This window comes from Drosophila virilis, chromosome 5, assembly GCF_030788295.1.
Source record: "Drosophila virilis strain 15010-1051.87 chromosome 5, Dvir_AGI_RSII-ME, whole genome shotgun sequence".
NCBI lineage: Eukaryota > Metazoa > Arthropoda > Insecta > Diptera > Drosophilidae > Drosophila > Drosophila virilis.
In genome coordinates, this window is record NC_091547.1 from 2,142,501 (window position 1) to 2,168,411 (window position 25,911).

Below are 25,911 nucleotides of genomic sequence, written 5' to 3' on the forward strand. Positions count from 1 at the left end.
TCTTTTAGTTTTTAGAGCCTTATTTTAACAGATTCTGTTTTTTTCAACACTTTGTCATATAACTTTTTGACAAGCCACACAAAATTGAACTGTAAAATGTGAGCTTACAGAATTGAGCTTCTGCTTTTTGGAACTTTATCAACATTAACTACATTTGCTACTATGCTAATATTGACTCTTGATTCTCATTTATTATATTTATAAATTTATATTTTTTGAAAAAAAATCAAACTTAACTATAGTAAAACCAGGAGCAGAGCGCCTCCAATTTTCCATTTCTTATTCATTTCTGGCCTTTGTTTTCTGTCACTTCGAAATGAAGCTAGTTTTTTTTAGTTCCCACACTGACAAGTTTTTTATTTCATATGCTGTTAGAAGTTGCAATTCGACAAAACCTTTATATACACTTTTTGCGGTCCATGGACAGGGGCATAGAACAACAAATGCAACAACAACTGCGGCTTTCATGGCAGCGTCTGCGTTTGCGAGTGCCTGCAGCTCGTTAGTTTGTCATCGTGTGTGGATTTGCTGTGTGTGTGTGTTTGTGTGTGTTACTTTTTTCTAACACTCGCGTTTTTTATACATTTATATTTTAAAAGCCTGTGCGAAGCAGGAATTGAAAATGAAATTTTGTGTCAGTGTTGCGGAAAGTACGAGTTTTCAGTTAGTTCAGTGTATGTGTCTGTGTGTGTGTGTGTGTGCGAGAGTGTATAGAAAGTTGGCGAGCCAGACAACAAACAACAAACACACACACATGAGCATATGCAGATGGTTTGGTGCAGGCAGAGCGGTGTGGTTGGTGGGCTGGTGAGGCTGAAGGGCTTAGGGCTTAGGGCTACAAGTGTTTAGCTGCCGTTTGGCTGGACCAGAAACACTCGAGTGGGCTGCGTTTGGGTGGCGCGCATGCTAAGCGGACGACCTTGCCGCGCGAGAAATGAGCAAACGGCAGGTCACAGGCTGTAGAACGGGACATATTTGGTAAGGCCAGGCCTTAAACAATTCAAGCGCAATTAGCTCGCGAATTGCGATTGACACAGTCATCGAAAAATGTGCGTGGGGTTGGCAGCGCATGACAATGAAACTTTTGTCACGAAATTGAAATTCCGCGCGTGGCAAAATTTAAAGAATTTCAATTCTGAAACAAAGCCCGCAGCCTAAATTGGCGAAGAAATTCAAAGCGACTAAAACAAAAAGCGCGGCCCGACAGCAATTAGAGCCGACGGCGGGCTGTCAGTGCGGACGGGGGCCGCACACAAATTAAATTTAATTCGAAATTAAATGAGAATAAATTGGATTATTTAATTAAAACCAGAAGGTGGGCGGTATAAGGGGTCTGGCCCCACACTCACCTTGCAGCAGCGGCAGCAACAGCAACAGCCAGTTGAGTAATCCGAAATTGGCTACGGACCAGGCCGACATTGTGCTTGGCCTTGTTATCCCCGATGCCGTTTTTTTTTTCCTTTCTGCTGTTTTTTTTTGTTTTTTATGACTATTTTTTATTGTTATGATCGCTGTCAGTTGTAGTTGGTGCGGTCTTTTGGCTGACTTGTTAACGCTTTGCGTCCAAATTACACAGACCGGGCCAACAACGGTTTAGGCCAGGCCAGCAGCAGTGGGCTTTGAGTTAAGCGCTCGCACGGGACCAATAACAAAATGAGTCGCTATCTTTTTAAATTGTCTCCATATATATGTGTTTATCTATATATGAAATCTCTTTTTAGTCTATTTGCGCTTTTGCTTTTTGCCTGCCGCGGCAGCTATGATATTTTATTTTTTTTTTTTTTTGGCGTTTTCGAGCACTTTTGCAAAACTTTTGTTTGTATTTTGTTTGATTCGTTTTTGTTTTAGCCCAATTGCTGTAAATTCAATTTGCTTGTTTTGCTTTCAATGTAATTTGTTGTTGTTTTGCTGGCCGCAACAACAAGAGCAGCATAAATCATACGCCATGTGCACCGCCCCTCAAAGTATGCAACACTTACAACACTGTGTCACACACACACAACACACACAAATACGCGCACACACACAGACACACTGACAATTGTTAGCTTTTATTTTGTGTTTTTTTCTTTCGTACTTTTTTTTTTGCAACTCGGTTTTGGTTTTAGATAACAAAGTAGGCGCCAAGTAATTTATCTTGTTGCTGGCGGCTTAGCACTTTCACTTGACTTGAGCCCACGCTCAGCGGCGGGTGGGTGTGGCCAGGGTGAAAATGTTTTTGGTTTGGCAAGCAGTCGCCCTCCCTCTGCACATTCGACTGTTGCGAATAACGCTTGATGGAATGCCAGCGATTTGTTGTTGTTCTTCTTCTTTTTCTTCTTCGACAACTTTCACTTCGCTTTGCGCTGAATTATGCATGTGTTTATTGCCGCCTAATCACATATCATTAACTGGCCATTAACACGCACCGTTTGGCCCAGCAGCCCATTAGACTTCAGCTCGCAACACTGTTCAGCTACTGTGCGCATTTGGCAACACTTGCTCAGCAACGACGCACGCACAATAGTTAAACGCACACACAATATACGCGTGCTTCGCACTCGAGTCGCAGGATTGAACTGACGGCGCGATGTCGCCAGCCAGCTCGCCAATCGTGTGCATCCAGCACGAGCAAGTACGAAGACACGAAGCAGCTACGCCTTCGGCTCGCAGCAGCAGCAGCAAATACGAGCTAGCTAACGAAAAAGAGCGCCTATCAACTTTCTCTTTGCTTCTTCTGCTGCTGCTGCTGCTGCTCTGACGATTGCGGTTGTTGTTGTTGTTGTTCTTGCTGGCAAAATTATTGGTGCACGAAATTGCAGCCGCACTTTGGAGCACTCTCTGAGTGCTTGTGCTCTTACATTCTGCTGCTGTTATTGTTGTTATTGTTGAAGATGTTGTTTTTTGCTGCATCTCGCCGCAGCTGTTGTTGTTGTTGTTTAATTTGTTGATATGTTTATGCGCTTGTTATGGTCGGTTTTATTTTCCTCACATCTAGCATGCTTTTATTTTATAATTTATAAGCATTTATAAACATTGCTAAAAAGTTATCAATTTATGTAAATTTCATGTTAACCATGGTCCACAATGTTAACTTTTATTAACAGTTCTGTCTAGAATATTACAGCTCATAAATAAATAAATCCTTAATCACATAAATTCGCATATTATTATGCTAGAGCTTATAAATAATCAAATTAATCGAATGCAATGAATGAAGAGAATTCATAAATTCAGCCTGAGCTAAAGCGTTAAATTAATGTAAAGGTTAACAGCTACGAATGTGAACAGTTTTTTTTTTGGAATTTTAAATGCATAAAATAAATATTTTTAATTGTAATGCACTTAAATTTCGCAGCAAAAAAAACTATTTTCCTTCTTGGCTGCCAGTCTTTAGATTACTTAATCGCTTTAGTTCGGGCATAATTTATAAGTTCTGTTCACCTTCAGCTAACTGTACTTATTAACAGTTAGTCCAAAAACTGACCGCCTCAATTAGGCAGCGCTGTAAAATGTTAACTAAGCAACTATGCCATGACCTAGGTCAGTTAGCGGCGTATAAGAGTATAAGAGCAGCAGCAGCAGCAGCAACAACTCTTATACAGCCGCAGCATAAGCTTTGCCTAAGAGAAAATTTCCCCCAAACTGCAAAGCAAAACTCCTGCTAGCTAAAGGCGAAAAAAATATGCAGTTTTATTAAATGCTTGTAATTAGCCGGGGCAGTTCCGGCTATTTTATTTGTATTTTTTTCTTCAATTTTTTGTTGTTTAATTTTTGTTTGTGTTTTCATTGCAGCCAAATGGACACACACTGTTAAAAGAGGGGAAAGATTTTCAATCAATTTGCAAAACTTTTTAATTACAAGTCAATTTCATTTGAGCAAACAAACAGATAATTCAGTTCACAGCTGATATAGTAGACCACACACACACACACACACACACACACACGAACACAAATGCTTAAATCAATTAAATTAATTAGCGCCACGAAATATTTGAACGATGCAGCGATAAGGCTGCAACTTTTTGTGCGCTCTCTAGTTTTTTTTTTTTTTCATTCCACCAACAATATTTAATTAATTTGCCCAAACAATTTCAATTCTCAATTAGCTGCCTGATAATGTGTTTGTGTGTGTGTGTGTGTGTTGTCTATTATGCAATTGTGTTTTAAATACCCTGTACTTTTTTCAAATGCTTAAGAAGCGTACATTGCTGCACGAAGGAAGCATCAGCCACTACTTAATAATATAAATTCTTGATCTTTATTAAAATCTTTATCAATATAGACATGTCTGTCTATCTAAATGCGTCCTTTTTATAGACCCTAAGAGCTATGAGGACTGTAAGAGTCTGTGGATGCCTGCCTAACTTACCCGTTCATTACAAATGGCTAAAAAGCAAATGCAAATATCAGGCAGAAGGAAGCATCTCCGACCCCATTATATATATATATATTCTTGAACAGTCCGTATGTATATATGGGTCCTCCTATTTCCTGCGCAGTACGTATTTTTTTTTTCGACAGTCGATAGATTGCCCTGTGTGCAAGCAATCGATAAAAATAGCTGTCGAAATCCTGTGTTTTTATCGAATCTCTCAGGTCTTAAGAGCTAGAGTCTTCAAACTTGGCATGCAACTTCTAGAATAGTAGCTTATCAAGGATCTTTCATTTTATAGCTATCGCATAGATGAGGGTTCAGTGTTTTCCCTAGTCCAGCACTCTCGCATAGAGCCTAATACCGTCATACAAATATGAATGTTATCCTTAATTTTCTTTTACACTTAAGAGTGCATTAGCAAAAGTACGTAAGAGAAATATGTGTTAATAGCAATAGCTTGCAGCTAGCTACAGGGTATCTGCCAGTCGAACACACTATTCCAAATAAATCTTACTTATATTTAACGTATAAATACGCTGCCAAGGCCGAAGATAAAAACCAATACCAAGGCCAAAGCAAATATAACAAGTTCTGCCTGGACACGGACTTAGACTAAAAGCTAGCCCCTGCTGTCCAGTGTACTTATTATAGCCGCAATTAGCGCCCAATTTTTTTCTTTTTTTTTTTTGGCGTCGGGCACGTGTCAATCGTATGCCAAAGCGTTGCCCAACGCCGCTTACACGCAGCCAGGCCATGGCTAGGCCAAAAAAATTACAGTCAGCGGCAAAGCGGAGGCAGTAAACTTTTTAATTGAAACAATTTGTAAAAAAGCAACCGAAGACAACAATAACAACACGACGAGAAGCAGACAGCGTAACAAAGTTTCAGCTGCTTTTAATCTTGGCCAGCGGCTAGAAAACTGCCTAAGTCTCGGCTCTGTCTCAGTGCACTGAGAGAAAAAAGCTGCTCAAAAGAATTAAGTTGTTATCTAAGTTAAAGCGGGTAACAGCTTAAGCTAAGCACAAAATTTTTATTTGAAGCATTATTCTTTTAAGTCGAAGCAAGGCTCAAATATCAAGCCTTGTCTTAAATATGTTAAAACTTCGTTAGAGTACTTTTAGCTTAATTGAAGATTTTATTGCAGAAGCAATCAGTTTTAAAATTGTAGAATATTTTAATTCGAATTATACGAAATAAATATATATATAAGTTATTCTTTTTCTTATCTAAAGCTGATGTTCTACACTTCGAACTGGGTTTTTTGTTCGAGTGCACCTCCTGCTGTCTTCAGTCTGTTTGTTTTTGTCGGTTTGCGTGACTCCCTTATTGAATTATTCGGCTGCTTTAACACGATATCGATAGCGTGTACCGTTAACGTATTGATCCCGGGCATCTATATATATATATAGATAGACAAGGAAGTCGCATAAATTTGCGGCATTTGGCAAATCATTATTCGAATCAGCGTCGCACGCGCCGCGCGCACAATTGGATTTCGACGGGCACAAAACAAATCAAAAATCTATTAAGAGCCCAGCATACCCTCTCCACACGCAAAGCTCCCTCCCCGTCATCGAGCAATATCCAACACTCAGCCAGATTTCTTGCGGTCACGTGTCGCACGAATTGCAATGATATCGCGCGACGTTGTTGACACTGGCCAAAGCGAAGCACCGCAGCTGAGGGTTGCTTTGGGCTTTGCCCTGCGATGGCTTCATTAGAGTGCAGCTACCCTACCGCCAGTCCAACCCGACTCCCGCCTACACCACCCGCGCAGTAAATCGTCTGTCGAAAGCGAAAGTGATGACCCTTATGCCTATGAAGGGTCATGAAGGGTTGTTTGGGCATTTTTGCTTTTTTTTATATACTGTTTACCCAGTGAAAGTGTTTGAAAGTAAAAAGGCAGTTTGCAGTTCAGCAGGTGCAATAGGCAGAGTATCTGCTAGCTCATAGATGATATACGTTCTATATAAGGTCTTGAATCGATTTAGAAAAAGTTTTCTAAACTCTTGTTCGTCGATCTTAGCACTTTTCAGTTCTAGGAGTCTTTAGTGAGCGCATTCCTAATTATTTTAAATTTTTTAGGATTCTCAAAATTGATAAATACCGTTTAAATTATTTACCAATATCTAACAGCCTAAACATATTATTTTAATTAATTTGAAACATATGCATATCAAGTTTCTTACAATTTTCGATAGCCAGCCCTTTTTTCGATAACCAATAATTATCGATAAATATTCCATTCTGCCTTTTGAGAAATTGGATTGCATGAATCACACTTAGATGTATACAAATTTATTTCCATATTTCGAATACTTTCAGATTTGGATAATATCTGAACATTTGAATATGTTTGGATAATGATTAAAACAGGAATTTTTCCTATTATATTGCTGGGTAAGTACGCCAATTTTTTTATTTTTGTAGGATATTTAAAAAAGTGTAAATTTGTTTCTTGAAATTTCGGCTCCATCTGCAGGGTAACAAGCTGTCGAGCACATTCGAGACTGGAGCTGCTCTTAGGTTTATTTTATTTATTTTTTTTGCCATCACAAGTGCCATTAATTGAAATGCCAAACAGCAGCTGTTAACCACCTTCCCCTCCCCCCTTTATCAACCCGCACAACGCGCCTCAAGTGCTCGTCAGGGGGGCAACGATGCATGAGATATGTGTGTTTGTTCGTGTGTGTGTGTGAGTGTGTGTGTGGCACATTTGGACTTGGCGACTTAACAGATGATTCTCGCAGCGCACCTGCCGCTTGGCCAGGTGGCATGTGGCACAGAGCCGAGGCCCTTAAAACAAAAGCAAGGCAAGAAAACAAAGGCTGGCAAGGCAAAAGAAGAGAAAAATAAAGCAAAACAAAGCTCAAGAAATGAGCGGCAAATGCAATAAAAACCAAAACCCGCATAATTTAACACGAGTGCTCACAAGTGTGTGTGTGTGTGCGTGTGTGTGTGTGTGCACAGGCGTCTCAATTATTTGTTTGTCCTGGGATTTTGCGGCACGCAACGCAAGAGTCTGCCGCTGCAAGTGCGTGCGTTGGCCAAGTGGGCGGGCGGCACATGCCCCATTTTATTGTGGCAAGTGGCAACAAGAGGCAGCAGGCAGCAGGCAGCAACAACATGCGACATTAACATTTAAAACAATTTTCAATGCTGTAAAAATAACTGTAAAAATTTCAGGGTCGCAAACAACAACATCTACAACATTTCCTATTCATTTGCGTATGTGTGTGTGTGTTCTTGTGTGTGTGACACTTCAACACGCCTGCATACTTAATACAAGCAACAACAACATTTGCCTTCGGCTTCTGCTGCTCAACCCAGAGCCAACCCCACAACCAGCCCCAAACCCAAACCCGACCCCAACCTCCGGTTTGCCAAACCCTCGACTAGCTTTTACTAAAGCCACACAACAGTTTTTCTTATCGCTCAAATGTCATCGGCTGTCGACGGTTTTGGGCCGCAATTTCGGCGTGCCCGGCCACGCCTCTCGCTCCAGCCCCGCATCCTGCTTCCGGCCTAAGGCGTTCATTTGTGTAATCCTGACCATGCCCAGAGGCGGCACTTGCGGCATTTAGTTTGTAATTTAGCGCATTTAGTGCCACATTGCCAAAGAGCGCAAGCGAATGTGGGGAAGAAAGAGAGTGTGTGAGAGGAAGAGGGCGAGTCCTGTCGCCAGGATTCGAATTGTGGCTCCTTTGGCTCCGGTTGCGACTCCAAATGTGAAACTCCGAATGTTGTTTTCGCTGCTTTCAGCACATGAATATCGCATGTGAAATACTTAGCAGCTAATTTGTATGCATATGTCTGTGTCTGTGTCTGTGTGTATGTGTGTGCTTGTGTGTATATGTGTGTTGGTAGCGAACACAGTGTCAGCTTTAATTGCTTTTTGATTTGATTCTCAAGCTTAACCATTCTCAGATTTATTATGTGGCTCCACCAAGAAAACAGTTCCATCTTAAAACCATGTTTATGGTATGGGGATTATCATTATAATTAATGTAATCATATTTGTTTCTCTCTATTTACATTCTATCTATTTAGCTTTTGCTCTCTTTTCTACTGATCTCTTTTAATGCATTAACATGTGCATGCCCTTTATACTCTTTCTAATGCTGTCTCTCTATCCCCCCTTTTCCCTCTCTGCCATTACTTTGAACAGAAAACAGAAAGAGTCTGTCCTTTCATTATATTACTTTCTACGTGTGTATCCCATGCTTCTTCTTTCCCTCTACGTTTCTTTCTCTGCATCCCTTTGTCTCTCTACCCCTCGCTTTCTCTCTCTCCGACTTTGTTAGTGTTTCTGAGTCTTTCAGCGATATCTATCCTTTCCTCCTTTCCATAACCCTCTATGGTTGTTTATCTTTTTATGTCTTCACCCCATGCTACTTCCCTCTCTCTCTCTCTCTTTCTTTCACTCTCTCTCTCTCTGCTTTCTCTGTAGCTATCTTTTCGTCTATGACTGCCTTTCCAAAATTCACATATATCTGATATAACCATGTTTACGCTCTATTCTCTGTGTCTCTCACTCTCTCTCTCTCTCTCACTCTCTCCCTCTCTCTCGCTCTATCTTTGTATATCCAACAATTTAACTCAGCTGTCAGCAAAATTAGTATTTCCTATATTTGCTTCCTACTCTCTCCCTATTGAGTATGCAACTCCAAAAGAAAATCTAAAAGCAACTTTAATATAGCCCAAAACTGAAATCATTCTTTAACCAAATCAACTCGACTGCAAGCCAATTGAAAATAGCTTTTAACGCATTAGCATAAATAATTAATGATAGCTAATGCAATAGCCATTTGGCCATCAGACCCCAGCACCTGCAGTTGGCCCAAGAAAAAGAAAAGCCCAAGCCCAAATATTGGGTTAATATTGTGGGCCTAATGTCATGTTTCCCGGCAGCAGTAGCTGTTGCTGGTGGGAACAGTATTTGGGGGTCCTTTGGCCACATAAATTTCTCATCAAAATCAATGGCAAATCAAAATGGGATGCCGCAGGATGTGCGACAAGGATGTGTGCGTGCGTTGTCCAGGAACTGCGTTGACATTGCCCAGTGTTAAAGTTAATAAATTGCGGCCAGGATTTATGGGCACGGCCATTGAACTGTGCCGGCAATGACATTTCAATGTTTACATAAGCCGTCTGTTTGTTGCTCCGTGCTTCCGTGTAAGTGTGTGTGTCTGTGTGAGTGTGAGTGTGTGGCCAGCCAAGGGGTATGCGTGGCTGTTTGCATTAATTTATATTTAGCTGTGTGTGCGTGTGTGTGTCCAAGTGTGTCTAGGCATGACACTGCAAATGGTGACATATGCATTGGCTAAAACCTTTTACATTGGCACCCACAAACACCCGCCGCCACCCCAACACCCCCGCTCTACCTCTCCAGTCGCCTATCCACTGCCTTTTGGGCTCGTTTTGATGAAATCAGCCATGCGAGAAATTCAATCAAGCTTTCGTTATGTGCACTGAGCGAAAAACACAACATACAAACTACTTCTATGCCTGGGTATAAAATTCAATTGCCGTTTCTCATTGAATTTCAAGTATGTTTACCGCTTGCATATGCTTAAATTAAGTAGAAAATATACTTGGATTAAGTGCAAAGTGTTTTTTGCTGGAATTACATATCTATTGGTTTAAGGATTTCGAATTTGAATATTTAAGTAAATACACTACAAATTATCAAACAAGCAGACTCAAAGCTCAGCATATAATGTGAATTGAGTAATGCAAGTAAAAAAAGCCTAAAACATTTGCAAAGGAAGCACAACAATTTCTGGAATTAAGTGCTGCACTTAAGTCTTGTGTTTGGAAGCTTCGATTGGGGAAAAAGTTCCTGAAATAAATGCTTACTTAGGAAACTCGCAGCTAGCCCGGCTTTTGACAACCATTTTTTTTCACAAATCCCTTGCACTCTTCTGTCAGTGTAGTTGGCTAACTTTGAAAGGCTTTTAGGCCTGCCCCATTGTCCGTTTTATTATTTAAGACCACACTCGAAATGCACATGTCATGCGATCATCATGGCACGTGCCACGCCTAGTTCGTGTTTAATTTAAACTTTAATGGACTAAAGCCCTAAATTAATAAATATCGATTAAAATTTATTCGGGCAAAGTAGACGAGGACCTTTTTACCGACGTCCTGCCATTTTCCGCGTAGCCTGCGCTGCGTCGATGTCGCAGAACGGCTCGACCTCTGTTCACCACGATGCACGTGAGTCCGTTGCCGCCCGCGTCCGCATAATCGGAGCTGATATAGTCGTCCACCTGGCGCTCCGCCGCCGAGCTGAAGTCATCAGCATCGTCATCCTCATAATCGTAGACATCATCATTGACATCCTCATATTGATCGGAGCTGCGCCCCAGCTGCTGCTGGTCGCCGTCCAGGCTGCGACTGGCGAAGCAGACTTCCTGCGTGGTTCCCCCGTTGCCGCTGCCAGTATTTGTTGTTGTGGTGTTTAGGGAGTTGATTAGATTGGTCACATAGGCCGCTGTCTCGTTGGAGGTCAGCAGATCGAAAATCAAGGCGCCGCCCAGGCCGTTGGCCAGGCCCAAGGCATAGCCACCGAGACCGGCAAAAGCTGAGGGCGTGGCACGGCCCATGGGCGCCAGCTCAGCGTCTGGGAGGCCCGCCTCAGTCAAGGCGCGACGCAGCTCTTGCGGCGACAGCGGGCGCAACGTCAGACGACCCGCTGAAAGGTTTACAGAAGCAAGTTTAAAAGCCGAGTACAAAATAAGTTTGAAAGGCCGATTAAAGCCAGGCCTATTAAAAGTTTTAAAGTTAAGTGTAAACTACGTTAAAGAACAAGTCAGAACTGACTAAAGTTAGGCTTAAGGCCAGGGTAAAGGCAGTCGAGTTAAAGGCCTGGTAACAGCCAGATTTAAGACCAAGTTTAAAGTCGGAATTAATGCAACATTAAGGCCAAGTTAAAATCCATGTTATGTTATAATGGCAGCACTTAGAGTCGGACTTAAAGCCTCAAAGTCAGGTTATTATTCGAGTTGAAACTGAAACTACTGAGCGTCAGTCTTTAAGTTGGGTTTGTTTAAAGCCAAGTTGGTATTCAGTTGGTGGCCGCTCAAAGCCATGTTTAATACCTTACTTAGGCCAAATTGATGGCAACTCCTCAAATCCACTCACCAGCAACTGTTGTCAGCAATGAACTTAGACCGATCAGGGCAATGGCCCAAAGTGCTGTTGGCGTTTTCATGGCTCAGACACAGAAAGAAGCTGTTGACCGCGAATCGCGCGCGTGTTAACTGAAACCAATCGCCAGGTGCTGCGCAACTTTTATGGCCAAGAACCCACAAAGAAAGTCGACGAAAAGCCGCCCGTTTTGCATATGCAAAATTTGAGACAACAACGTTTTACACTCGCTTGACCCTTGACTGAGCCGCGACCGCAAATGGGCCAACGGCCAGCTGTAACCGGTTCTGGGCACGAAAATCAAAGCTCGTCTTCAAACTTTATCTAGAAAACAAAACAATTTAATATATTTAAATGCGCAGCGCTGGTTGTGTCATCAGCAGCCGTTGGGCTGTCTGTATCTGTGTCAGCAGATGTAGCTGTAACTGTATCTGTATCTGTATATGCAAATGTATCTGTATCTGTATCTGTGACTAAATCTAGTTGGCGACCCGCCTCATTGTAGACCTCATTCCCGTAGCTGCGTCCGCCGATGCACACCTGTTGTTGTTGTTGTTGTTGTCGTTGTTGTTGCTCTCCGGCGTTGTCCGTTTCACTTTCGCTCACATTCGCTGTTATCACATCGTAGACAAACACGCCCATCAATGCCTGGCTCAGGCCCAGCGCATAACCGGAGAGTGCAGCGAGTCCGCTTCTTACAGAGCGTCCAGCTTCCTGCTGCTCCTGTTGCTGCTGCTGCAGCTCTTGAATCTGCTTCAACTGTCTGCCTAAAATTGAGCACAAAATGTTTCAGTTGATATATGCCTTAACTCATTTCGTCAGCCAAATTTACCTGTAACTGTTGCCATCAGGTCAAAGCTGACAACGCAAAGCAGCAGAGTTAGCCGCGGCGGCATCTTCAAGCATTTGCAGCTCTTCTGGCCGAGAATACGTAATTTATATGGCAGCCCGATTTTTGAGAATTCATTTGCAGCTTCATTAATCATAAAGCAGAGCTCCCGCTTGTAAGCCTACAATTAATAAAATTCCCCCCTAGAGAGAATATTTTACAACTTTCACGTTTGGCAGAACTAAAACTAAGCACAAAAATGCCAGTTTACGACTATGGTATACCCTTTCAAAATATGTGATATGCTATAGCAATATTATTAAAAATAATAACAATAATAATTACAATAATAATAATGCTAAATAATAATAATAATTAAAACAATATTATAATAATTAAAATAAAAACAAATAAATAAATAAATATTAATAAATAGACTGAGGTGAACTAAGATTATAAAATTTATAGAGTATCATCCAAAACGTAAAAACAAATTGATTTCGATCAATGAAACCGATTCTAATTTATTATTTGAAGAAGGGGCTACATTTAACTGAGCTTGAGGGCATTTTAACTATATTTATAATATTTATTAATTAAAAGTCGCTAAATTCATGTATAAATGTATAAACTCAAGCATCTTATGTAGCCGTAGGTCAAAATATCCCGCCTCCGCTAGTTCAATTCGGCTTCTTAATCTGGCCATACATCTATTTATCATTTATATATATATATATAGATTTCGACCTGCAAGAAGATTCAACATCTTAATGCTGAGTGTGTTTAGTTAACGTAATATATAATTGGCAAAATATTTAAGATATATTTTTATATGTGTTTTATTATTGGCAGAAGAAGCTGTTCGCAGCTCTATAAGGTCTTTCAACATTGTAGTCACGGCATTGTGTAAGGTTCTTTTTGGATCCCTCCTTAAAAGGGGGTCTAATATACTTAGTTGCCATTTGTTCTCCATTTGTATTGATAAATTGTCTTTTGAGGCAACTCGAGTGCTGAGCAAGTCGAGAGGTTTCTCGACCCTTGACTTTTACCTACCCACCTATTGTGCCTTCTTATATAAGTCACAATTTTGGCTATCATTGAAGACCTTTCAAAGAAAAGAAAACCTCTTGTTCTTTTTATTTGTTTGGCAAACAAAAATATTAATATTTGTGATTGCAGTGAGCTATGGCAAACGGAAACCGAACCATGTCAAAAGGTAACAGCCCTCCACCCTCCCGCACCCCGTGCTCCTCGTTCCCTCGTTGCCATACGAGCATTTTCCTGCTTGTTAGCATCCTTTTTTTTTTTTTTTTTTTTTTTGGCTACTTATAAGCTAACATTTGGCTTTGTTGCAGTTGCAAGTACTTATTAAGCCATAAGCCGCTTTCATGGCCAGACACTGCACGAGTTCTTAACTGGGTCTAGAGCCGTGCAGCATATTGTATATCCCATTTGAGTGGCATCCCCATTATACCCCTTCGCCCTCCCTTTGGGACGTTGCATTTTTTATTTGGCCACGTACAAGTTTCGGTATAGCTGTTAACTGCTGCATAAAAACTTTTGCCCGCCAGCTTTGTCAGGCGTTTCGGCTTTTATAACGCAACGCCTTTAAGCCAATGTTTCGTCCGCGTTGCGTCTGCCAATTGCCAAGGCATTTCAAACTTTGGCCGCCCCCAAGCAAGGGCGTGGCAATTGGGGCGTTGTGGCAGACAAAGTGTCAGGCGATGCGCTGTCTCTTTGGCCGCATAAATAACAACAAATAAAAGTGTTTGCCACGCACTGGGACACAACTGTACAATACTCTGTTTACAGTGTGAAAGGGAAATGACTTTCAAACTGTCGGACTGTGACTCTCAAACTGAGGCTAGAATGTGCTGTCTTGAATAACTTTTAGTCCGATCTGCATAAAATGATCAGAGCATGAATATTGGATAGAAAATAACGTGTACAGCAAGGCGCAAGGCTTTACCCTGGACAGGAAATTTTAGAAAAAGGAATTCATTCAAAAAGTACAAGATTCTTATTATGTATATGCATAGCTCTCTAGCTTTTGTATTTTTCTCCAGCCTTGCGAATGAGAAACTATATTTGCTGCTTTCTTCCTCAAGTTACATACATTTGAAAAATTTCTGGCTGGCAATATGCCCGTTTAAACAAGTTGTGTACAGCGTATTGAGAGATAAGTGCAACAGCTGCGGCGCAACAAGTGAAACGCATCGAATGCCAAGTTGGCTGCGCACTTCAAGAATGCCAATGCCACATGAACATCAACATCAACATCAGCATCAACATCAACAACACCATTAGCAACATGTTTGCAATTTTGTTGTCTCGCATGTTGCATGCTGCGCCCCAGGCATCACACCCTCTCACATTCCTCTAGGCCCCCTCCACTCTCCACGCCCAATTGTTTGTGATTTACGCAGACTGCGCTGCGCTCGGGCGCACAACATCATTTGCAGCTCATTAATCAGCTGCTGCTGCCACAAGCTTGTCAAGCAGTCGCCGAGCTGTAGCTGAAACTGAGCAGGCTTTTGGTCGTAGGCATGCCGCAACGTGCGGCATAATCGGCTTTGCCTCATACTTAACAAGCCACAAAAAATATGTATATACCATAAATATATTTATACAGAAATTTCGCAAATATTTGCGCCACCCAACAAAACTGATTGAGACTTTTGCACGGTCTTGCTTCTGATCTGATATGCACTGCGATTGCATGAAGACAGGGAGATGAAGGGGTAACCAGGGCGGCAATGTCATGTATAATATCTAGTGTTCAAATGTAATAAAATATGTACTTTCAACAATCCGATAAAATTATTAACTATTCTTGTTCATGCCGCGTCAATGTTATCGACAATAAGCCCTTTATTTATTCTCAGAACAAAAACTAATTATGCTAGGCTTGCCTTACAAAGATACCTCCATTAGAATATTTGGTGGAATGCGGGGTTAAGGGTTTGTTGGAGAAATTTCGGCCCCAACGTCATGCATGAACATCAATTCGAGTGTGTTCACAGTTCACGCCGAATCAACTCCCAAGTGAAACGATTTTTTTGCTGTAAAGAACTTTTTGGAATTTGGAAATTCCACTCGAAACTGTGGAGAATTGGGGGAAACAATTTTATGTAACCTATTAGCAATCACTTCAAACATATTTTCTAAGATCCCTAAAAATATTTGAGTCGCTCTGCAATGGGGGCAAGCCATTATTTGGTGTCAAGTATCGCTTCTAACTTATTTTCATATAGCAAATTTCAAAGCAACTGTGGAAAACAGGTGGAATGATTCAGTTTTGAAACCGTTTTCAAAGATCTTTATAAAAATTGAGTCGAATTTTCACACCTCTCGTTAATTCTACTTCTAAGTGTACGAAGTGGATCACCAATTATTTGGCTTCCAGTTTCGCGAGCGGACTTATTGAATACGTGTTTCAGCGCTGCTGGAAATTCCACCCTAACCTGTGGAATAGGGGCGGAAATTGATTGTGTGCTATCTTCATGCTTACAATGTAATCAACTTTAAACTCATTTTCTAACATCCCTATAAAAATTCATTTTCACTGTTTTCACCAAATGAACGCGTATTTAATTTCCGAATACAAACCGGATCTCTAAAAGGCTACGCACATTTCTGCAAGGGTATATACGGTGTGGAACCTGGAGCAGTAGAGCACCTTTCTGTTTCCATATTTTTCATTTTATGGCAAGCAGCTCTTATCTGGCCATTGTCTTTTATATCTGTCCGCTGATTTAATAAACCATCTGTGTTGCGTTCTCATATGCGCGAAACACTCGAAAAAAATGCGCAACATTATGCAAGTAGCAGAAGAATATTCATTTACCTTAACATACCCTGTAAACAAAAATTGGTTTGGGGGAGGTATATTAAAGTGCAGCAAAGGTATGTGACAGGCATCGATTAAATGTGGAACTGAGGGGAATATATGTGTGGTATATTTTTGGCAAACATATTAATTCTCATAGATAAGTAGTCTTAAAATCGGACACGAAATCCAAATTTCGGAAATAATATTAAAATAAGTATGTTTATATAAAAGATAGATAATTCATAGGAAGTTTATATATATGCTAGCCGATTTAGTATTTAAATACAGGGTATCTGCTATGCTCAGCTAACGCGACAGAAGCCAGCCTCAGCGGTTTGTTGCTTGGGTTTTATGTTGCATGCCTCAGTGGCTTTTATGCTGCAGCAGGCCAAAAGAGCATGCAACGCCGAGTCGTGGCCGGAAACTGTGGCGTCCAACGACGGAAGTGGGCATATTTCAGCAGCAAGAGATAAAACAGGCGTGATGATAACACTTTGAGTGGGTGGGGCCAAGGCTGCTGCAGCAGCAGCAACAGCAGCAGCAGTTGGCAGTTGGCAGTCAGCAGTAACTCCTGCTCGTTACCCACTCGTTCACATTAAGCGCATTTATGCATGCAATTTTTTGATATAACGAGTACTGTGAGTATTACGAGTGAGTATAACGAGTACTCAGTATCTGTATCGCTGATAAGTTTGCAGCCAGGCTTTGATGGCCCGCACATTCAGCTTTTGATGACGCCCCGACCAAGTTTATATATAAAAATTATATACATATATGAATATTGGCAATCAATGCAGCCATTTGGGCATTTATTGCCAAATTGCCATAAGTTGCATTATGAGTTATGGCCCATTGATTTGTGCGCTTTTGTGCATCGCTCTCGTAATCATAATGTTTTAATTTATGATACGCTTTATGCCCCGCAGGGCTTGAGCACTTGCTGCCGCTAAGTTTTGCTCCCGCCTTAAACTTTGCCAATAAGAAATCGTTGAACTGTCGGCTTCTCATCAGAGTGCTGAAAATGCTTGACCTCGAAACATGGATTCATGGAATACCCTACCGAGCAGTGAATTTTTAGTATGGATAGTATGCATAATATGCATAGTATGTATAGTATGTATAGTATGTATAGTATGTATAGTATGTATAGTAGGTAAGGTCATAAGATACATTTTAAAGTCTGAATCGGAAGGTCGCTGGCTCAAACCCTATCAAGCTAATAGCTGCTTAAGAACACAAGTTCGTGCTGGAATTGGCATGGGTTTAAAACTTATTAAATTAAAAAAAAAAACAAACTGCGTTTCAAATAAAATTAATTTAGACGCGTATCTTTCATTTATATAAAATTCCATTTGTGCAGGGTACAAATTGCAACGAAAGGAACTGACAAAAAAAAATGTATATATATATATATATATATATATATATATATATAGAAACGAAAACCAAGCAACTGGGGTCAAAGTTTAATTGTGAGAACGAACATGCGTGGCCGGCGTTTGCAACATAAATCATTCTTTATTTCAAGCCGGTCAGACACACACACACACGCACACACACACACACACGCTTTAATAATGAATGGTGTTGGCCCCGGCGAGCATTAACACCTACCTTTTCGTTGTGGCAAGGCGAGTGCGTGCCACCGAATGTTGCTAACAAATCAAGACTGTTGGGCAACGGAATTGTTTTTCTTTGGCTCGTGTGAGATACACTGTAATTAATTATGGTGTTATTTAATTTAATTGCGTGTGTGGCATTTAGACGCAGTCAGTTGGCAAGTGCGCACAAATGCTTGGCCTATTAGCAGGCGCTGCCTTTAAAATACCCGCTACACACACACGCACACACACACACACACACACACACACCCGAGCGAAGGCCCGCCTGCGGCTAGACAAATGTGTTTTCATGTTTGGCAAGCAGCTCAAGCATTTGTCATGGTGCATTTAGGCCGCATGTGTTTGCCGCTTATGAGTTTGCCGCCAATGATGATGATATAAAAATTATGCTGCCAACCTGCTGTGCACCACTGTGCGTATACGTATTATAAGCTCATTTGTAGCGCTTAGTGCGAGAGTTTAACTTGCATAGAACATACATGAGCTGGGCACAGAAAAACGCTTGAGCATTTTATTGTTGTTCTTGTTGGCATTTTAAGTGAAATCCTCCCGACTGACTGAATAGCTGCTGAAGAGCCTTCACCGCGTCGAATAGTAAATAATGAACATTTAATCAATAATATAAAATAATATTGCATTAACAATTAGATTCAATTAATTATTTAATTTGTAGATAATTTAATTAATAATAGCGAGAGGTTGTCAATTTGTATTATTAATTCATTATCTATTTTAATTGTTATCTGCATTCATTATTCAATTATTGCATAATAAGAAATAAAATTTAGAGCTTCTTTTGGGGCGTCATTTTGAATACTAATTTCTTTAACATTTGCATTATTCATTTGAGCCATGCAAGGCCGGTTAATTTCGTCTAGCCCATAATATTTCAAGCCTGCCTGCGCAGCAAATTTGTGTATATTTATAGGTCGCTGTACCACTTTTTTTCCCATGTCTGTTCACAGTTTGCTTCAATAGAGTCCACAGACAGTGAATAAATTTTTCCAATTGTTTTTGCTGTTTCATTTCTTGTTTTGGCATTTTCGACTCACATGGATCAGTTAACGCTTGGCAAAGTGACAGCTAAACGACAACAACAGCAACAGCAGCCCGCCCGAATAGGGCCAAATCAACACTTTGCTTGAAATCACAGAAACAACAACACTTTTGATGCGGGTCATGTGGAAAATTGGGGTTGCATTTTCCACTAAATGTGTATATATATAAGTATCTATTTTTTTACTCGCATGCTGGCATTTTAAATTAACGCTAATTGAATCAAACCAAAAAATGTTTTCGTTGCCGTCTGTCCGTTTGTCCGTTTGTCAGCCTGTCAGTTAGCCAGTTTAGTCAGCTGTCACATGTGCAAATTTGTTTAATAAGTTTCTGACACGGCCAAAGCCCCATGAATTAGCACTCGACCAAGCCAAACTTGGTCATTAACTATTGAAGGCTCCACCACAGACGTTGCTTAAATTATTATAATTATTGCTGCAACTCGAGAGTTCTTCAATTTCGTTCATCATTAATTTCGGCTCATTAATGATGGCTGGACTATGATAAACATTGTTAAGCTTTTGATTTCGAAAGTAGCTTCACATCCTACCCTTAATACGTGCCGAATAATTGCTTATTGATTAACTGCTTGACTAAATGACGCATGACGCCTGCTTAGTCAGCCTAATTATTATAAATACAATTGTTTACTTAACTTTCGATTTATCTGCTTCAGTTTGCATAGTTCTGTCGCTTCCAATAAAGCTAAAAGCATTTTTAGCTTTATTAAAATATAGTTCCTTTATCTGATCCGATTAATTTCAAATGTAGGTACTGCATATAGCTAAGACTTCACACTCAAATCCAGCTTATAAACTGCTGTCTTTGAACTAAAACTTTTTCATTATTTACCACTTGGTTAAAGCTTTAGTCTAATAGTCCGATTTAGTGTTTGTTCAGTGACTTAGAACTTTCCGATAATAAAATTAATTATTATTTAAGCATTTATTTAGCTGCACTTATTGTGCATATGTCGCATTTGGTTTCATTTAAGTGAAAAGATTTAGTTAATAAATATTTCAATTAAAATGAACATATTTTTGTTAGCATTAAATAACAGACTGCAGAATGTCGGAGTTCGAATACCCTTTTCACAAATAATCAATATGTTTTTTTACCTAGACGTATTTTTTTTTATACAAAAACGAACAATATATAATATCTAAAAAACCACAAAAATGTTCCATACAAACATTATAAATTTGTTTCTTATATTTGTATTTATTTCAAACTAGCTTGAGGGTATTTTTTTTTTATGATTTTCCCCAGGGTATTCTTTTGTTTTAATAATTTGAAAAAAGAAATAGTATGCATGTTATTTCAGTTGTTTATCTGCAGAGTTAGCGGGCCGTGAAATCAACAGTTGAGCTAAAAAAAAAAAAGAAAAAAGAACGTGTTGTGCGCAGTCAACTGTTGAGCCAAAACGTGCAACAATAATTTTATAAACTATTGCGATTTTTTCTTCAGTTGTTGTTGTTGTTGTTGCTTTTGTTGTCAGTTGTTAATTTGTCGCACGCCTAATTAATTTTACACTTTTTTCTTTTCATTTAGTTGTTGTTGTTGTTGTTGTTGTTAGCCAGCCCTTTGGGCCCTTTGGGCTCATAAATATTTAATGCAAAATAATTAACACACCCGCGCGCAGAGGGAGCTGCCCGCCTGGCGGCCAAGGGCATGATTGATTGCCTCCTGCTGCCAGTGGACAATCATAAAATTTTCGTTAATCAAGTTTAATTAATTAAGGCAGACAAAATGGCGTCGCCGGCGCCGGGCGTAATGGCAACGCCATACTGACTGGCATATCCGTGTCAATATTTCCGCTTTTGCCCAGCCGTAAATTATGCAATACTTTTTGCCTGCTGGCAGAAGCAGTTACCGTTAACGTTTCGCCGCGACCATGGGCATGGGCATGGCTGTGGGCGTGGCAGTGTTGCACGTGTCGCCAACGCTTTGGCATCATCAACTTCTGTCAGCTACGTCAGCGACTTTTGGAACAGCGCCAGATCCGTTGACAGTGGCCATAATCTCACGGATTACATTGTTTAATTTAAGCCACGAGCCATCAGCCGCCATCAGCCGCCATCAGCCACTAGCCAAACAGAACAATTACCGTTAGTTCGTTATCATGGGCCCATTGATTTATCATATTTCGTCCGGAGGGTCTCATAACATTAAAACAAATGAAATCCTTTTAAATATGACTTAATGAGTTGTATGTAATGCATTCCAAATGCATATGCTTAACATAATATCAGATGTCCGGATTCAGCCAGCCGACAAAAACAGGAGCGTAGTAGGCGTAGGCGTGCCCGACTAAGAGATACCCTGTAACCGGCGCCGAGCTGCTCTTACATATGTACACACTCGCAAGCCAGCATATTGCAAGCTGAGCCCATGCTATCTATGGGAAATGCAGTCTTGAATAACTTCGGTGCTTATAGTCCGATAAGCGCAAGGCTCTACCTTCGAGAATGATTCTGGAGAGAATAGTTTTCTATTCCGCGGGGAATAGGAGTAGGCATCCAAAAAGTGCGAATCCCTTCGTTCCAAGTTTTTTTTATCTAGCTCTTATAAACTTCGAGCTATGCCAAAAAAACGCAATCTAAATATGAAACTCACCTTTCGATCATGAATTTATATACTTGATGTGGTCATTCGAGCTGTCTACGTCCATTGCACAACGTCAATATACCTCCGTTCATCTATTTTCAATGGGTATAATTAGTCATGCATTTAATAGCATACGCTATCTTCATCATAGTAGCTTGATAACTATGTTTTCTTTCAGTCCAGTTTCAACTATGCGCTCGATTCGATTGATGAAACGCTGTCGGACAAAGAATTAGAAGCTATTTGATTGAGCTGTGTACAGGGTATTGTCCAGCAAGGTACACTCGACTATGACAAACTTTTTAAACTACAAATTTGAAGCAAAATAAGTATACAAATCTGCTTGAATCATTGGCATAGTCAGGCGATCAAAGAATCAGAAAGCTCTCAACATTGCCAGACAAATAATCATTTACCTCCAAATAATATAATTTGGTTTACTTCATTGTTTGTAAAATTTGTACATTCGGTAAATAAGTGAGATAGGCTCAGTTTTCACTCTAACGATAATTGCCCAGCCATGAAAATTATATTGTTAGCTCGAAAAACAATTAACAGTGCAATGCTGCTATTAAAAACGCGTTAAATTTCGATTATATATAATATGCACACATAAATAAGACAGTTATATTGATATAATTATTTAACAAATTCACCCAGTTGTGAAAATGCATTTAGCATTTGTAGTTATTCTCTGCGTTTCGCACCTCTCACAAGTGGTAAAACTTAGAAAGATACCTAAATCTTTTATTAAATAATAAGCATAGACACTTTCTAGTGCGGTGACTCGATGATAGTGTATAGGTCCACAAATATAGAATGCTTTCCCGATCCCGCATTCGCGGTAAACTCGACATGTCGCATAAGGGCCGTTAATTGGAATAAAGCAGTTGCCCAAATGGACTGTGATCTCATTACACCTTTGGCAAACACATCGGTAAGCAGGCAAGAAAAACGTATAGAAACCAGTCTAAAGGGTTCGATGAACACACAGGTGCAATTAGAGCTTTTTAAGAAGAGCGACAACAATCGATATCATCCCTTTCTGGTCAACGTGACCGTGAATATGTGCGATGTCATATCCAAAAGGAATTTCATGCCATACGGAACGATATTTTGGAAAATAATCAAGGAACACACGAATGTGAATCACAGCTGTCCAATTAGGGTAAATTGTTTTAATTTACTTAAAAGTAAATATTATCAAATGTTTATTCGTTTAGCCGGGGCATCTAATAGCAAGAAATCTGTACATTGACGAAAGCTTTCTGCCCAGATTCCCTTTGGGCTTCTATAAAATTTCTATTAAACTCTTAGAAACCTACATGGACCATCCCAAAAGATCCGTTGGCATTATAAAGTATTATTTTCAAGTTAAACAAATGGTCAAAGCAAAGAAAAAGGGACAAGATTAAGTGCTCGACCTTAACTCCTTAATTAATGCTATTTATATAAAGTTATGTTTAGTTTATATACGACTTAGATATATAGAACATTAAATTTAACTACTTTACATACCAAGATCTTCCTTTTGCTTATGCCCAGCATTTGTTCCATTCCGATTAAAGCATATCAAAAGTATGTGTGGTTATTAAGCAAAGCTCAATGAAATGTTATATTCATATAATAATAATATTAGCATAATTATGTACATTGTGTAAGAAAGTGAGGTAGGCTCAGCTTGCACTCTAACAATAATTGCATGGCTCTGAATATCATATTTTTAGCTTGGAAAACAATTAGCAGTGCAATTGTGGCTATTAAAAACTCGTTAAATTTCCATTAAATATTTTTAAATAAAGATATATTTGTAAATACATATGGCACATTTGGCTAATTCAGCCAGTTGTAACTATGCACTTAACATTTGTAGTTATTCTCTGCCTTTCGCACCTCTCGCAAATGGTAAAACCTTGAGGAAATTACTTAAATCTTTTATCAAATAACATGCAAAGATTTTTTATAGAGAGCCAATTCCCAGATAGTGTACAAATCCACAAACATAGAATGCTTTCCCGATCCCGCATTCGCGGTAAACTCGACATGTCGCATAAGGGCGGTTAATTGGAATAAAGCGGTTGCCCAAATGGACTGTGATCTCATTACACCTTTGGCAAACACATCGGTAAGCCTATGAGAGAAACACATGTATAAGCCAGTCTAAAGGGTTCAATGAACACACAGGTGCAAATCGAAGTGTTTAAGAAGAGCGACAACAATCGATATCAACCATTTCTGGTCAACGTGACCGTGAATATGTGCGATGTCATATCCAAAAGAAACTTCATACCGTACGGCACGATGTTTTGGAAAATACTCAAAAAACATACGAATGTTAATCACAGCTGTCCAATAATGGTAAAATGATTAGATTGGCTTGAATAGCTTTTATCAAATATCTATTTCTTTATCCAGCCGGGGCATCTAATCGCAAGAAATCTGTACATTGATAAAAATATTTTGCCCAGATTCCCTTTGGCCTTCTATCAAATTTACCTGAAAGTCATTGAGAACTATGCGGATCGACCCAGCAGAACCGCTGGCGTCATAAAATTCTATGTTCAAGCTAGGGAAATGGTGAAAACAAAAAAGAAAAAGGGAACAAATGAAGCTATATGAATATATGAAGAATTGGAAGAGTGCTCGACCTTAATTCAATCTACACTCAATCATTTATCGAGGCTTGAGGATTGTCATTGTACTCATTTATGTCAAGGATATATTAGGAAAACCTTGAGATGGATACCTTTTTAGTATTAATATGGCATCTAGTATTTTATTGTCAAGGGATTTAACAATTGCTCAAGAACCGGTTTATGTAATCTTATAATTAAAACCATTTAAGAAGTAAACCTTAAGTAAAAGCGATCTTTTGCGAAATGGAAATGCGACTATTCTTTACCTCTGTTCTTAAAATTTAAATAATATTGTTCTTTTATGGGAAAAGTTAATATGAGAGACGCATTAGACAACTTTGTGATTCCTGTTTAAGCGAAAAGCGCTTTGAGCTATAGAAGGGCTGGGCTCTAGCAAAACACGAGCAGATTTTCCTTTAAGACAATTTCTTTGAATAACCTTAGAATTATACCTGGCTTAATATTTATTTATAAGTTAGTTATGTGTGAAATCGACTCTTCTTGGTTGTTGTTCCATGCATAGTTCCAGGTCCTCTGTGTTGATTACAACAGGCATTACAAAGTATTATGCGCAGAGTCTCTACTCTGCCTCGTATAAGTCAAATATTCCGAACTATTTACCAAGTAGGTCTTAGTTTGTATTCGATTTGGACTGCGTTCTGCGTTGCGTTGAGCGGGAGCGATAAATAAACTTTACATAATCAGCTCTTTAAATTTGTATATTATTTTGTAGTATGTTTCCGGATTTCATACGCATTCAGTTTGGCACATAGTCAGACGCAAATTTGTGAAATTAATATAAAATATTATTGCTCAGAAACGCGATATTTTCGCATCATTAAATATTTCGATTAAAAGCACATTAGACGCACATTTAAAACGAAAATCAATTTATCTATATACATAAATATCAGTTGAAATAATTCGAATAGTTGGCAGTTGTCGCAATGAACCTTCCCCTGACTGTCATAATCGTGTGCCTTGTGCTTGTCGGAAGAGTGGTAAAGTGAAATGAGATTTATTCAATGGATTGCTCAAATAATGTGAGCACATTATCTTCTATAGAGCACCGATCCAACGATTGTGTATAAATTGAAAAACATCGAGTGCATCGCCAATCCGAAACGCGTCGAGAACATCTCCTGCTTCATCAAGGCCATCAATTGGAATAAGGCAGTTGCCCAAATGGACTGTGATCTCATTTTGCCATTGCGTAACACATCGGTAAACATAGCTAGGCTTTGTTTATACACAAAAATCAATTTGAAATGAACATAACTCACCTTGCAGATCGAAATCGCAGTGCTCAAAAAGAATTATAACAACCAATATCATCCGTTTCTCATCAATGTTACATTCAATGCGTGCGATATGCTGTCCAGCAGAAAGTACCTGCCCTATGCACCGATTGTGCGTAAAGTAATGAAGATCTATACGAATGTGAATCATACTTGCCCTATCACGGTAAAATCCAGTTAAATAGTCCCAGACTTCGATGCACTGAGACATTTTTTGATCCACAGAATCATCTGATCGCACGGAACTTGAACATTGATGAAACTTTTCTGCCGACTTTTCCTTTAGGCTTTTACGCGTTTTCCATTAAAATAACTGAGAATTTCTCAGAAAGGCCCAGCGACTCCATTGGCCTCATCAAGATTTATTTGCAAGCCATCGAAATGGTCAACATTAAACAAAGAAAGAAACCCAATAATTCAACTATAATTATGCCGAGCATTTAATAATAATAGGGTTTAACAATAAATTGGTATTTAAGACAGAAATAAAGGGATTCACATTTATATTTATACTTTATT

At 39.6% G+C, this 25,911-nt stretch overlaps 6 protein-coding genes and 1 long non-coding RNA gene across 8 annotated transcripts in view; 4 read left to right on the forward strand and 3 right to left on the reverse strand.

The window, feature by feature from the left end:
• dpr1 (defective proboscis extension response 1) overlaps positions 1-2,544 on the reverse strand; it is a 72,732-nt gene extending 70,188 nt beyond the window's left edge. For both annotated transcript variants that reach the window (XM_015168730.3, XM_002059402.4), the window contains exon 1: positions 1,350-2,544. In XM_015168730.3, coding sequence (XP_015024216.1) covers positions 1,350-1,419 — 70 coding nt within the window. In that variant the 5' untranslated portion in view covers positions 1,420-2,544. The remainder of the gene's footprint in view (positions 1-1,349) is intronic.
• The window catches only part of LOC138911374 (uncharacterized), a 37,527-nt gene that overhangs the window by 3,279 nt on the left and 8,337 nt on the right, over positions 1-25,911 (forward strand). Inside the window, exon 2 of the long non-coding RNA XR_011416922.1 lies at positions 6,686-6,760. This is a non-coding gene — a long non-coding RNA (uncharacterized lncRNA). The remainder of the gene's footprint in view (positions 1-6,685; positions 6,761-25,911) is intronic.
• Positions 10,326-11,666, reverse strand: LOC6635817 (uncharacterized). Its single transcript, XM_070210450.1, has 2 exons — positions 11,507-11,666; positions 10,326-11,057 (listed from the first exon to the last, which is right to left on the reverse strand). Exons 1-2 carry the CDS (start codon positions 11,574-11,576, stop codon positions 10,468-10,470), a joined length of 660 nt encoding a protein of 219 aa, XP_070066551.1. The 5' UTR covers positions 11,577-11,666; the 3' UTR covers positions 10,326-10,467.
• Positions 11,822-12,584, reverse strand: LOC116650863 (uncharacterized). Its single transcript, XM_032435751.2, has 2 exons — positions 12,345-12,584; positions 11,822-12,279 (listed from the first exon to the last, which is right to left on the reverse strand). The coding sequence occupies exons 1-2, from the start codon at positions 12,496-12,498 to the stop codon at positions 11,837-11,839; spliced, it is 597 nt and encodes a 198-aa protein (XP_032291642.1). The 5' UTR covers positions 12,499-12,584; the 3' UTR covers positions 11,822-11,836.
• On the forward strand, positions 22,249-22,873 carry LOC26530665 (uncharacterized). Its single transcript, XM_015168887.1, has 3 exons — positions 22,249-22,395; positions 22,453-22,626; positions 22,682-22,873. The coding sequence occupies exons 1-3, from the start codon at positions 22,249-22,251 to the stop codon at positions 22,871-22,873; spliced, it is 513 nt and encodes a 170-aa protein (XP_015024373.1).
• LOC6635818 (uncharacterized) lies at positions 23,313-24,077 on the forward strand. The gene is made up of 4 exons (XM_032435752.1): positions 23,313-23,363; positions 23,425-23,583; positions 23,643-23,816; positions 23,874-24,077. Exons 1-4 carry the CDS (start codon positions 23,313-23,315, stop codon positions 24,075-24,077), a joined length of 588 nt encoding a protein of 195 aa, XP_032291643.1.
• On the forward strand, positions 25,018-25,855 carry LOC116650864 (uncharacterized). Its single transcript, XM_032435753.2, has 4 exons — positions 25,018-25,095; positions 25,160-25,318; positions 25,385-25,558; positions 25,618-25,855. The coding sequence occupies exons 1-4, from the start codon at positions 25,042-25,044 to the stop codon at positions 25,834-25,836; spliced, it is 606 nt and encodes a 201-aa protein (XP_032291644.2). The 5' UTR covers positions 25,018-25,041; the 3' UTR covers positions 25,837-25,855.